The following is a 13509-nucleotide window of genomic DNA, read 5'->3' as shown; positions in this document are numbered from 1 at the left end:
TTAAATCTGTTCATCGAATTAGAAGGCTTGCTCGATTCATACAGATCTTTTAGTACTTTTTGATGCGTGAAGATTTTGAATACGTGTACTTTCAATGAATGGACAAAAAAAGATGTGAAAATATTAAAAATACCTTTATCGGTGTTTCAAAGATGGGTTTGGAGGACCATGAGGGTGAGTAAATAATCTTAATTTTTGGGTGAACTATCCCTTTAACACTTTACTCTATGGATTTATGAATGTAGTACACAAATGTGTTAAGCTTTATAGATGAGGCCCAAAACGTCATTGAATATCGCCGAAATAAGTCTTTCCACTGCTGGAATAACCAACTTCATAAGGCCACAGTCTTGTATCTGGTCCAAAGTGGACCATCAATAATAAACCACTTCCCAGTAATTTATAGCATTAGGTGGTCAAACCTTCATTTAGCGTGTGGTTAAACGGTTAATTACCAACTAATGACTAGCAAACCATGTTCCAAAACATAAACCAGATTTTCCAAAGGGTCCAAAAAATTTACACTGGACAATAAATCACGAGATTAGATGTGAAATAGGACTTCAAGAAATCACGACATATTAAACACCTAATTTTTATCCCTCACAGCCATTTATTTGCATCAGTTGAAAAACTACTAAGACTAAAATTCTACTAGTTGTCTTCTCAAATATCTAATGGAATGAAGAAAAGCATGAACAAAAACATGCCATTATATTCCAAGACATGTTCCTTTAGTCAAATGTCACACATTGACCATAGGAAAGTAGATTGCTTTAAAGGCTGAAGAAAACATGTAGAAATCAGTCAAGACTGTTTACTCAGTTGTGATACCAGTATCAACAAAGACAACATTTGGCAACTACATTTCAGGTTGCCATCAACAGATCTCTCGATCACTCACTGGTGAGCAAATACACAAAGAATAATGTCCAGTCTGTTGAAGGTACAGCTACACTCAATGTAGAGGCCAATTACTTTTACTGTGTTTTTTGTTATTTTTGGAGCTCGACAGCATCCGTCCCCATTCACTTCCATTGTATAGAGCAGATTTGCTAAAAGTCTGCTTTTTGTGTTTGATGGAAAAGAAAAAAAAAAACATATGAGCGACACGAGGGTGCATAAACGAAGACAACTGGCAGTTTTTCCTTTACAGGTACAGCCGTTGTCTTGAAAACACACTAACAGTTTACTCACAAGAAATGAACATAAAAAAGCCACACATGCAGACACAGACAATAGCACTATTGACTCAACTGTCTCTCAAAGATTTTAAGTGCTAAGAGCTGCTGGCAGAGTGAGAACACCTGAATGTGGAAAAATGCCCAGCGGAGGTCTGGAATGCCGTAAAAGACATGTGGCCTGAGCTGTGATGACATGCTCAGGCATTACAAAAGCGTGCATTTGTGTGTGCGCGTGTGCCCCGTGCTATTCTTCCCCAAAAGACAAGACTAAACAGTTTAAAATATGTTTCCACTGAGGTGTGTTTGTTTGCCGATGTTGGCGCCGCAACCCAAAAGCTGCAGTTACAAGGTTTGGCGAGTCGCTTGGTTCCTTGTTCGGGCCCAAAACCTGACAGCGTTAAAACAACACGGGATTGTACTGAAAGCTTTTGCATTGGAAGGTAGAGCCCGAAATCGAATGAAAAAGGAGTCTGAAAACCGATTACGACCAAGTCTTTCAATGGCTTTTCCAGGAGAGCGAAGACTTGACCAGAAAATCATTTCAGCATGTAAATGTGCATTAAAATACAATGTTAGGAAACGCCACAGGCCTATAAAAAACACTTAGGACTGAATCCATTCAGTATGTTTACAACACATTATTAGGCACCGTGTCAAAACCTGTCATCAAAACGAAGAAAGGCATTGCTGCGGTTTGTACACAGAACAGGTTGTAATACAGGACAATGACTGTTTATCTTTGATTATCTTTGACTGTCTATACTGACAGAACTTTGTTTTTGGCTTTCTGATGTGTTGCGAGCTGGATTTGAACTCATTTTGCCCAACTGAGCACCAAATTTCAATATGATCTATCTTATGCGTTCAGAATCTCATGTGTGACCCTGCACCACAAAACCAGTCATAAGGGTCATTTTTTTAAAAGTGATTCATACATTTGAAAGCTGAATAAATAAGTATTCCATTGATGTATAGTTTGTTAGAATAGGATGATATTTGGCCGAAAATCTGGAATCTGAGGATGCAAAATATTTCTAAATATTGAGAAAATCGCTTTTAAAGTTGTCCAAATTAAGTTCTTAGCAATGCATATTACTAATCAGAAATTAAGTTTTGATATGCTTACGGTAAGAAATTTACAAAATATCTTCATGGAACATGATTTTTACTTAATATCCTAATGAATATTGGCATAAAAGAAAAATCTATAATTTTGACGCGTACAATGTATTGTTGGCTATTGCTACAAAAATACATGTGCTACTTATGACTGGTTTTGTGCTCCAGGGTCACATATTTGCAATTTGCAACAAAGGAAGGATTGAAACTTTTCTAATGCCACACTAGGAACTAAGTTTCACAATGTAGATAAATGTTATTTTAACACATTTTGCTCAAATGAGCACCAAAGTTCTCATATGTTCACAATCGGTCTCATACTTGCAATTTGCAAAATAAGGAAGGATTTTGACACTTTTCTAATGCCTCACATTTTTAGGAAGCCACATAAAAGCGTACTTAATTTTCACAATGTGGCTAAATTTTGCTTCGCCAACAAAAGCATTGTGCATATACTCTGAATACTCCACATATCAAGTTCTCTCCGTTTCCAACACCAAAGCCCTAGCAGACGATTCCTCGAGCCAGGCTTGAGCATTCATCTCAGTGACAAGCATTGAGAAGAGTAGAGCTGGTTGGCCGCCACACTCGATCCTTCAAAACAGTCCCACTGGATTATTGAGGAATGTCAGCTCGGAGCAGGCCCTAAATCAATTGTGGGAAATCTGCACGCCTGTGTTTCCCCACATCTTTCCCTTCTGTCATTTCATACCTCTGTTTCTTTCCATCTTCCACTTATTTCAGTCCAATTCTCAGCTCTTTTTCACCATTTTCTTTTCCGTTTTTACTAAGTGCGTCTCTTACATGATGCTTTTCAAAGTTATCTGGACCGTTGCCCTCGCCGCTACATGAATAGAAATTTAAAATGTCAAACAAGAAGCGTGAGGTCTGAACTGCTCAATGGCTAATCTTGTGGATCTGACTATCAGGCCTCAAAACACTTAAAAGTTATGTTTTTGGTGGGGGTGGAATGTTTTTCTTCTTTTGATGGATTTCATTAATATGTGATGAAGGCTTAAGCATTCACAATTGCATTCAAGGTTAGTTCTCTGAATTAAAGTGTAGGTCTCAACACATACACACACAAATCCCACCTACAGATGCAACAGGTTTCAGACTGATATTTAAATGCCCCAAAGCAGAGACGTGCAAAATTACACATTTCAAAATCGACTAGTCAATTACCATGTTTACATAATGTTCTCAAAAACAGCTTGTGGAAACACATTCTGAATTAAATCGTGAACTCATTGTTAAAGTTTATATATTATTAAATATTAACTAAAATACGTTCATTAAAATAATGTTTTTAAAGTTATTCAAAATTCTTAATATTTAGTTTTTAAATAGATATAAATAGAAAGCAAGCCAATCCATGTAAAAGACTAGTTGATCATTGCGACAGTTTCTATCCCAAAGCACATCATGCACTAAATATAATACAACACACACATTAATCACAATGTCACATGTGTGCATGCCCTATATGCATTACTGTCACTGAAGAATGTTAAGAAATTCTAAGGATTAAGCAACGGTCTTTGTTTGCACTTCTTAACTAAAGCTAAAACTCCACATTCCCTTTGGCAAATCTTTCCTTCCTGCAACTATAAATATTACATGAAATCTATGAATTCAGAGGAGCTTTTCAATTCCACCTCAGTGATATCAGAGCAACAGACGTAACAGAAACGTACATATTAGTTTAGAAGCGGCATGATTAGAAGTTTACTCTATTTGTGACTCCTTTAGGCTTCACTTTGGCATTCAAGGCCTGCCTTAGCAAGCGTTGTGTATTCTCAGATTCCTGTAATATGATTTGTGCACTTTACGGTAGCAACCAAACAGACGGTTTGCTTAGAAAAGCACATGCTAAGAAAATAAATATAAAACTAATCTATGCAGCGAAGCTAAGAATGATTTTATTGCATTTTCACTGGTACAAATATGCAGTGCACCATATAAAAGCAAGAGACCAAAATACTTCTGACTTTTTTTTTTTCTTCTGTAAAAGAAAAAGAAAAATTAGCATGGGGGAAAAAACCCTTTTCTTCTGAAACGGACTCAATTTTTCATTTTGCATCACATGGTAGAGGTTTAATGGCTTTCATTCTGACAAAGAACATTCTCTGAGGTCTTTTATATTCAATTCAGTTCCTCAAATTCTCCACTTTACAAAACATATTGAACCTGTTGAATACCTTTTAGAATGACATTGTCAAATTCCGAATGGAGGAGAAAAAAAAGAAAGAAAAAAAAGAGGATACAGCACAGACTCATGCTTTTCCCTGGCAAACATACCCTACATTTGTGCATTTGTTTGTGCGTAACACAGAAGATCATTCAGATTCTGACGGGTTCCTCAGCTTTGTTTGGAAACTTCCTTATGTGATTTTGACAGCTGTGACTGAGGCTGTCTTGAGCGAGAGCTTAAGATTAGTGTGTAAATATCTGAAGTATGCCAACCACACATTGTCTGATGCTCGTCTCGCTCTAGAGGTGCCGACTGGCAGGCTAAGCTCATCTGCCTCGATGACCTCCCATTTCACTCGGTCCACACGGGCCTAGACCTGATCTGCTTGAGATATCTCTTACTCCGGGATGATCTGATTTCTGGAACTTTCAGATAAAACGCCAGCGCCAATCTGCTCGGGGTCTGGAGGTTATGAACTCCTGAAATTTGAATACTGTGAGGAATAATAAGAGTTAGATGCCTCTTTTTCAAAACAGGATGAGTCTTGCGTGGATATTTGTCTCACATCTGGATGCATTCGGTTATGTGGTCATTTTCTCTGGGAACCAAATCGTTTGACGGTCTCCAATCAACTAAACAAATTAAAATAAGTTATAATCCTTATCCTAAATGACATCATCTGAATATTTGCTAGTAAGCCCATATTAGCCTTTGGCTCTTTAATGCGCATTATGCTAGAGTTAACAGAGGGCTTCTGTGCTCGTGAGATGTGCTTGACATTGGCTTAATTCACCATTTGAGTCTGCGATTTTTGACATTTTTGAGAATCGTAAAAGGAAAGTTCGCTCGTTGCAGTTTAAGGGTGGGATGAACCATGTTCCTTCAGGATAATTTAAGCAATAGGCTCTTCCCACAACAACACTATATAGGACAAGGAACAAAAGTACCACAACTACTATGGAACTAGTCTGTAAGGAGCAGCCATTAGGCTAATGAGGGCCTATGGAGATCCCAATGAAGCCATCAGCATTCACTCAGAATGACAATGTAAGACTAACGCCTCAGGAACTGAATGGAAGGGATTGGGAAGGAGGGAGAGCTCGTAAGGACGAGTGAAAAGAAATGGAGAGGCCAAGTAAAACTTGGGCGAGTGTCTAGAGGGAGGAGGCACGGGAGAAAATGCAACTTTTCGCTCAAACGCTTGGCCGGCTCCAATCAAATCGCATTGCCATTGAGAGTAAGGAAGGAGGATTTGAGCTCTGGAATAAACAATGGCTGTAAAACGTGTTGATTTGGGGAGATGGCTCACGGTTTAGCCAAAAAACACTCCCAGTTGAGGCTTTCAAAGACCCAACCGTTCATTCTCTTTTTTTTTTCTGCAGAGTGCTGACGCATAACACTGCGGCAAAGCCATACATGAATGCCTGCTGAGTTCTTTGCAAATTGGGTTGAAAAGACCCAATGCTGGGGCTAAAATGGCAGTCAACCTTTCCCAGACATGGACACAAAACTCCAACACATCTATAGGGAGAGAACCGACAAATTCTGCAGCCCTCGGACAAGAAGAGCGAACACCCAGATAGAATTTCACTGACAGACTTCTTCGCTCGGCCAGACTAATCTTATTTTAAAGAAGGCTAAACAAGCAGCCTGAAACTGCTTAATTACAGCCCAGTGGCAGACAGCACCGAATTAGATTCACTGGGTATTAGATCAATTAGCCAACCATTTCACAGACAAACATGAGGAATCTTCAGTGTATTTAGACACCGAAATGTGGGGCCAAAACACCATAAAATACTTTAGATGCAAGATTTTGGCAAATCTGATCCAGTAAATGCTGGCGATAACAAGACATGATCTCCTACACCACAAATAAATGAATAGCGATCTGTCAAATACAAGTCAAATAGCTGAAATACACAATTAAAACCAATTAAACCGTTTAATAGCCTCAAACATGAGCTAATGCTAAAATGACATTAGCAATCCACTTCCACATGCATGTTCCTTAAATAACTTCAAATTACAAAAACTGATTGGTGAACTACTAAATCCTAATCGCTAAAACTCAATGAAAAGAGGCAGATTTAAGCACACAACTAGCTGACTGAGAATGATCATGACTGCAGATATTGAAGGCGACATGACCTTACAAAATTCAAAATAGTGGTTGATCAGTGCAGATTTTCAAATGGTATCCTTTATAAGGAAACATGCTGGTTTCATTCTGCACGAGGGCCATTATAAACTCAAAAGATGTTTCTCACTGGCTCTTAAAAAACTCCAGAGATGTACGGAGGCAGACAGTGTGTTCAATGGCACTCACCGTTCTTGCGCTTGGAGACAAGGCGCCGTTGGTCAAGTAAGGATTGGCAAGATCTGGGATCATTAGAAACGGGTAGCCTGGATAATGCGGGCTCTTAAAAAATCCTCCATCTTGCTGTCTTCTCAAAGCTTGACAGTGGAGAGACAAATGATTAGGGATCAAAGTGTGGACACAAAAGTTAAGTAAAGAACAAGTATGGCAAGCTATTTCAGCGTTTATTCATATTACTGATATTTGTACTTGTACTGACATGTTGCTTGTAGTTAATAATTGTTACTAATCCAATATCGGCTAGTATCTATTTTTTTAATATGACCAGTAATTATTCATTAAACACTAGAACCCATTAGTAGCAAGTAACTATTTTTAATTGCTACTGGTAACAAACTGCACAATTTTCCTATTGAATTCTATGTAAACTTGTGGTTCAGTTATCATCTGCTCACTTCCTACTAGTATATATTAAAATGGTTTCTGCTACCGAGTTTAGTTTTGCTAGTAATTGTAAATGACATATCTAAATAATAGCATCTATTCCAGATATAGAACGTATTGGATATTACTACATATGTTTTATTACATTAACATCTATCAAAATTATATATACTAAACTATAACAATTATCATCTCACAAATTTCAGTTTTCAATTATTAGTTAAATTGGCTACCTAAGTTTAAATAAATTCAGTAGAAATTACAGTAGAAAATGTTACTATTGGTATGCACACCAAATAAATAGTAACTAGAAGTAGGCTACTGAATAGATACTTAACTATTTGAATAGTTATACTATTTAAAAAAACACTTATATAATGAATAGCTATGAGTGAAACTGAAAAATATAGAAACAGAAAGTAGTTTTTAATGAATAGTTGTTAAATCGGCATGCCATAGCAGCGGTTTCCTCGTACCTTCAGTGAAATACTCTCGGGCTCTCTCATAACTTTCAAGATCAACTCTTGGTTGAGGGCGCCTCTCGTTTTGCTGAAGGAAAGAACGAGGAACGGAGAAAAACAAAACAGAAAAGTTATTTTTCCGACGGCAACAACCACATCCATGCGTCTGTCAACACGCGGTGGTGTCTGACTTACCTCAGAATCGGATGAACTGCTGGTATTTTCCGACTCGTTCACTAGAGAAGATTTCACATCGTCCAGATCTCTTTCGGCTGACACGTTTTCGGAGATTTTATCCACTTGTTCGCCCTCATCTTTGAACGAGATCATTTCATCGTTCGCCCCCAACTCATCCCCTCCACCCCCGTTAAGCTGTGGCATGTTTACTAGCGTCTTGCAACTGTAACAAAATCAAGAGTTTGTGTTGACTCTGAAGTGCACGAGAACGGAACAGTCCACTCAATGCAAGCAAACACACAGGAGCTTTCAGAAATAATCCTTGACACATGAATTTAAATCCAATTTGTCCATGATTACTTTAAGAAGCGATCACACAAAGCTCGACAGTTTCCCTGCAACAAACTCTGCAAACTCCAGACGTGAAGCTCTGTGTCCTCCGCTGACAAACTCACCAGACACGAGTAAAAAAAGTCGAAACAGGCGTATTCTCGTCCGATTCTACATCCAAAATCGAGCGCAAAAGTTGAGCGACTTTTTCTTTAAAACGCGCAACCGTCAGTAAACGCGCGTGCTGATTGCAACAAAAGTTGCAACAACGGTCTCGCGCCTCCGTAGTCTCTATCCCAAAGACGTGTTTTAGTCACATAAAACACAGATTCCACCCCAGATCAGCTGCTCGTTTCTTCCATATTGCGGATTACAACCGTCATGTTTGCTGAGCTAATGCACGAGCACTGAAAACGGTGCGTTCAGACGCGAAGAGGCTCCGTTTCCCTGTGCGTTGAGCTGCTGATGGGGAATGCGCGAGCAGCGCTGTGTGTGTGCTGGACGAGCAGAATGCAGAGGAGGAGTTAAGCGCTGAAAAACGACACTCCATTCAGCACACACACTCTCAGAGAAGTTTAAAGGAACAGTTTGTTCAGGACTTGATTCTTGAAATAGTTCAATGACACAGGGTTTGGGATTGCGTTATTTAAGCAATATCACAAGAGCAGTTCAGCACGGCTGTAATTCCTTTGCATTCAATACCACAGCAGGAATGTTTTTATAAAACATTTTTTTTTTCGTGCTGTATTATAGTAAATATAGGGCATTACGTACTAAAGAGGTTTTAAATAACAAATGTAAAATTAATCAATCACATTGCATGCATTTTTAATGTGTTGAGTGCAAAATTAAAGTTTTGGTAGGGTGCATAAATCTTTACCTTTTCCAGCAAATGCTCGCGGGCAAAATCCCATAATATGAATTGGTGAAAATTCTGAAGGTGAAAAGTTTTCCAAAGTAGATTTCGCAACAGGTTCAAGTCGAAGAGTTCAGAAAATTGCTTGGTTTGAAAGTAACTTTGATATGCATCACATTATTGCAAATACATAATGGATTATAATGTGACTACATCTTTTGATAACATGCAGAGAAAATGTAAATTATATCAAAAATATGTCAATTAAAATAATACAAATACTGAAAATTATTTTTCATCTTGTGATGCCAGAGAAAACTACGGAGCCCCACACATGACACGCAGGGTAAAACATTATATGTTGTGGCCACTAATTAAGAACTTGATCCCATGATTTGTTAATTCATGGCCACAATTTACAAATATGTTTCCTTGTTGTTTGAAATCTTGGCCATGTTGTACTAGTTTATTCCCTATTGGTTTAACTAAAACGAGTGAACAAATTAGCAAGTCGTGGCCACGAATAAAAATGTTGTGGGACAGAATTCTTAATTTGTGGCATTGCATATATATTTTTTCCCAATCAAAACACTGTATCTACACAATATTTATATTATAAATATTAATATATTAAACGTTGGCATATAACTTTTGTGCTACTGACATGAGTGATGCCTGAAATCTTGCAGTTTGTTTTTTATTTTATTTTTTTATTTTTTTTGCCTTTGTTGGAACATGAAAGTATAGAAAATTGACAGAAAGCAAATTGGAAAAGAGAAAGGGATGGAATCAGGAAAGGACCAAATGTTGGGACTCAAATTTAGGTTGCCCTTAATGAGTTGCTACATAAAAAAATATATATATTTTTCAAAATTATGTATAAAACAAAGAGTACATTTTACAAGAAAATACTATTTCAGTTTACTAAGTTTAATTCAGTGTGTTCCTTGCAGTTTCTTTATAATTATTTGTGAAAATTACTAGCAATTTCTGAGTGAAAATTGCTTCAAAGTTAATTTTTTTCAGTGTACATGTTGGAGCGCTGCCCAAAAAGCTTTTCTAAGCCATCTGATTTATGAAAATTCCCACAAACTTACATTGAAGGATGCATGTTTTTTTTTTTTGTTTTTTTGTTTTTTTGCTGGTCAATAGCCGTTGCACTTAATAAAAGTGAGTTTTTTGTTCACTTGTCATGGTCCATTGATATTTGGGCAAAAATCAATGATGTCATGCTTTCCCAGACTGTCAGTTCATGTGTCACTGGTAGCCCCCCATCACCGCAGATCACAAAAGAACAACTAGGGCGTAACCGTCAATGAAGGAGCCAGACACCAACGTTCACCCCCATCCAAACACTTAACCGAGCTTCAGCAGCCATAAGCAGCTCATGCAGAATCTGCACCTGCAGGATTCACTGCAAAGATCTACATATTTCCATACAATTGGAGCACTTATCGTTTATAACATCCTAAATATCTCTTGCACATTTGCATGTTTGCTTAATAAAGATTTTGGCTAATTTGATTGTGCTTTCAACCACCAATACGAGTCTAATAGTCTCAGAGCCATTTCAATTTTCCCCAAAATAAGGAAGAAACAAAATCCTTAATGATATACAATAATTAATAGCATTTTAGTCATTATATTAAGACCTATGAAGTCATGCTTCATGCTGATTTGATTACTAAAATGCTAAAAAAGATAATTATTTTCCATGGCTGAACACAGATAGGCTCTTACACAGCACTAGGTTTATTTGTTTGTTTTTCTTTAAAATGGCGTTTCTTATTCATAGTCGACTTTAATGCTCCCTGTCTGTGAGGGTGTGATAATAGGAGTCTGTATAAGTCTCTAATGACATGGTGTTGTCGTAATTGCTGGTTACTGCTGTGTGGGGCAGTGTGTGCATGTGAGAGAGTAATAGAGTAGGAAGGTAGGGCTTGTCGTAGGGATAAATCGGTCTGTTAGTGAAGGCTTTACCCTCATCGCTGATCAAATCCCCTCTCAGAACAGAGTGATCCCCAAACCTCCCACTGAGAGACGGCCCGAGGGCCACTCACACACACACACACACACACACACACAGGTAGGCTACATAAAGTTCAGTCTATGACCTTTTTCGGTTTGATACTGTATGTGATTTTTAAGCTCAATTTGAATGCTACTACTACTATATAATAAAAAAACGGTCAGAAAACTGAAGAGTTAATAATTAGCTTTATGGCACCTCAAGCTAATTGCACTTTATTAGAAAGAGAATTAAATGTTTACTGTACATTATGGTAACAGGTTTTACAGTTTACTTTAATATTTAAAGTCTTTTGGTAAAGGTCATGAAAATACAACATGCCTCTCTTTGAAAGTAAAAAAAAGAAAAGAAAAAAAAAACAGCAGCTTTTTACTATAAAACATTTAACCAATTAAAAAAACAATTACCGTAAAAGGTTTAACAGATTTGTTAAAATGAGTTAAATTTACAGAAAACAGTAACGTACTTCATAAAATGATATAATATATTAAATCATGGTAAAAAAAAAAAAAAAAGGTTGACATTTTAAGATCATTCCATGCAAAAAGAATATGGTTTAACTTTGAGTAAAGTCTTTTTGAAAGTGCATGATGTAAGTAAAATATACAATTATTGACTGTTAAAAATGGTGTGATCGTTAATTCATGGCAGCATGTTTTTCCATTACTTTAAATCATCAAATAAACTGAACCCATTTCAACTTCATTTTTTGAGTTATACAAGATTCATCTTGATTTTTATAGTCAGTTTAATAACATTTTAATTTAAAATCACTTGTACATCCAATTATACTGTATGTGTAAAAACAAACAAAAAACTTGTATAACTTGTAAAAAACCTGTATACATTTTTTCCATATATCTTTATTTTATTAAAATATGCATATTTGTTAATACAAAAAGGAGATTTCAGGCCAAAGAAAATACATCCATGTGATGAATGGAAAAACAAACAAATGAGAAATTCATTGATTTATTTAAAAAACATCTGCATTAACACACAATTTGGTGTGAGTCACATATGTATTTGAGGAACACACGTTTTAGTTGCAGAATCACTCACTTTGATATGCTGGGCATGAACATAATTCCCACATATGAAAACACAAAGACACAATAATAAAAGTTAATTCTTGTAATTAAAGAACTTACTGTGTTATGCAAGCACACCTACTGTGACTCACTGTACATTCAGCTCCATAATACAAATACAAAGATGATATGTCACAATACGCGTGTGAAGTTAAGCACATTCTCAGTTACAGGCTCCTCCTCTGAGCTGCTTTTTATGAAAGTAAATCTGCTTAAGAGCGATGATGGGAACTCTGCGGTGCGGTTTTAAGAAGCTAAAAATGGAGAATAAGCTGGCATAAGAATCCGCCTTCCCAAAGAATGCAGCGACGGCGCTTGGTTTGGACTAACTGTTGCAAATGAGCACTGGAGGGTGCGTCTGAGTGCAAGCACACAAACATGTCTCAGTGCTTGTGTATTTTATTGTGTTCTTGTTGTATTTGCGCCTTCCAGTTTTTCTATCCGCACTGCTACGCAGATCTGTGCTTCAGGTGCACGGCTCAACTCTGTTCTCTCTCTCTCTCTCTCTCTGCTGATGAGGTGTTTGTTGAGGTGATTACTCCATATGGGTCATTAGTTCTTGAAGCGTAGTGCTTTTTTAGCAAATCCTGAGTATTCTGTGTGTCCAGGCCCATCACTGGACTGCTTAACTCAGCCGCAGCTTGAAGACAAAGCTTCGGCCCACCAGGTTCACTTATTAGACAGAGAGAGTGAAAGGAGGCCCCTGATGAATGATTCATGTTGTTTGATCCCACACGAGGCAGTTTTGTTTTTATTGTAGTTTTAACAATGCAATATTTAAGTACCCAGCTCATGTTCTTTTTGGTCAAGATCTATTAAATGTTTAAAAAACCTTTAAAAAAACATTTCATAAATACACTTCTGTTCATAAGTTTGGGGCAAAAATAGTTTTTTCTTTCAAAAGAATGCATTAAATTGTGACAGTAAAGACACTAATAACGTTACAAAAGATCTCTATTCATGCTGTTCTTTTGAACTTTCTGTAAAAAACTAATTATCACGGTTTCTACAAATATATTAAGCAGCTGTTTTCAATATTGCCATCACAGGAATAAATGGGAATTTAAAATATATTGAAATAGACAACAGTTATTTCAAATTACAATAATATTTCATGGTATTACTGTTTAGACAGCCTTAAAGGAACACTCCACGTTTTTTGGCTCATTTTCCAACTCCTCTAGAGTTAAACAGTTGAGTTTTACCGTTTTTGAATCCATTCAGCCGATCTCCGGGTCTGGCGGTAGCACTTTTAGCTTAGCTTAGCATAGATCATTGAATCGGATTAGACCATTAGCATTTGG

General features: G+C 37.1%; 1 protein-coding gene across 1 annotated transcript in view; it reads right to left on the bottom strand.

The window, feature by feature from the left end:
• The window catches only part of LOC306848722 (transcription factor 7-like 1-B), a 55186-nt gene extending 46461 nt beyond the window's left edge, over positions 1-8725 (bottom strand). The window contains exons 1-4 of the mRNA XM_079383448.1: positions 8260-8725; positions 7918-8122; positions 7738-7810; positions 6827-6954 (exon numbers count right to left, since the gene is read on the bottom strand). Coding sequence (XP_079239574.1) covers positions 6827-6954; positions 7738-7810; positions 7918-8103 — 387 coding nt within the window. The 5' untranslated portion in view covers positions 8104-8122; positions 8260-8725. The remainder of the gene's footprint in view (positions 1-6826; positions 6955-7737; positions 7811-7917; positions 8123-8259) is intronic.
• Between the last annotated feature and the right edge of the window lie 4784 nt (positions 8726-13509).

The sequence above is a fragment of the Barbus barbus genome, assembly GCF_936440315.1.
Source record: "Barbus barbus genome assembly, chromosome: 28".
In the NCBI taxonomy this organism is placed as follows: Eukaryota; Metazoa; Chordata; class Actinopteri; order Cypriniformes; family Cyprinidae; genus Barbus; species Barbus barbus.
The sequence above is the reverse complement of the archived record's forward strand: the minus strand, read 5'-3'. Positions and strand labels throughout refer to the sequence as shown.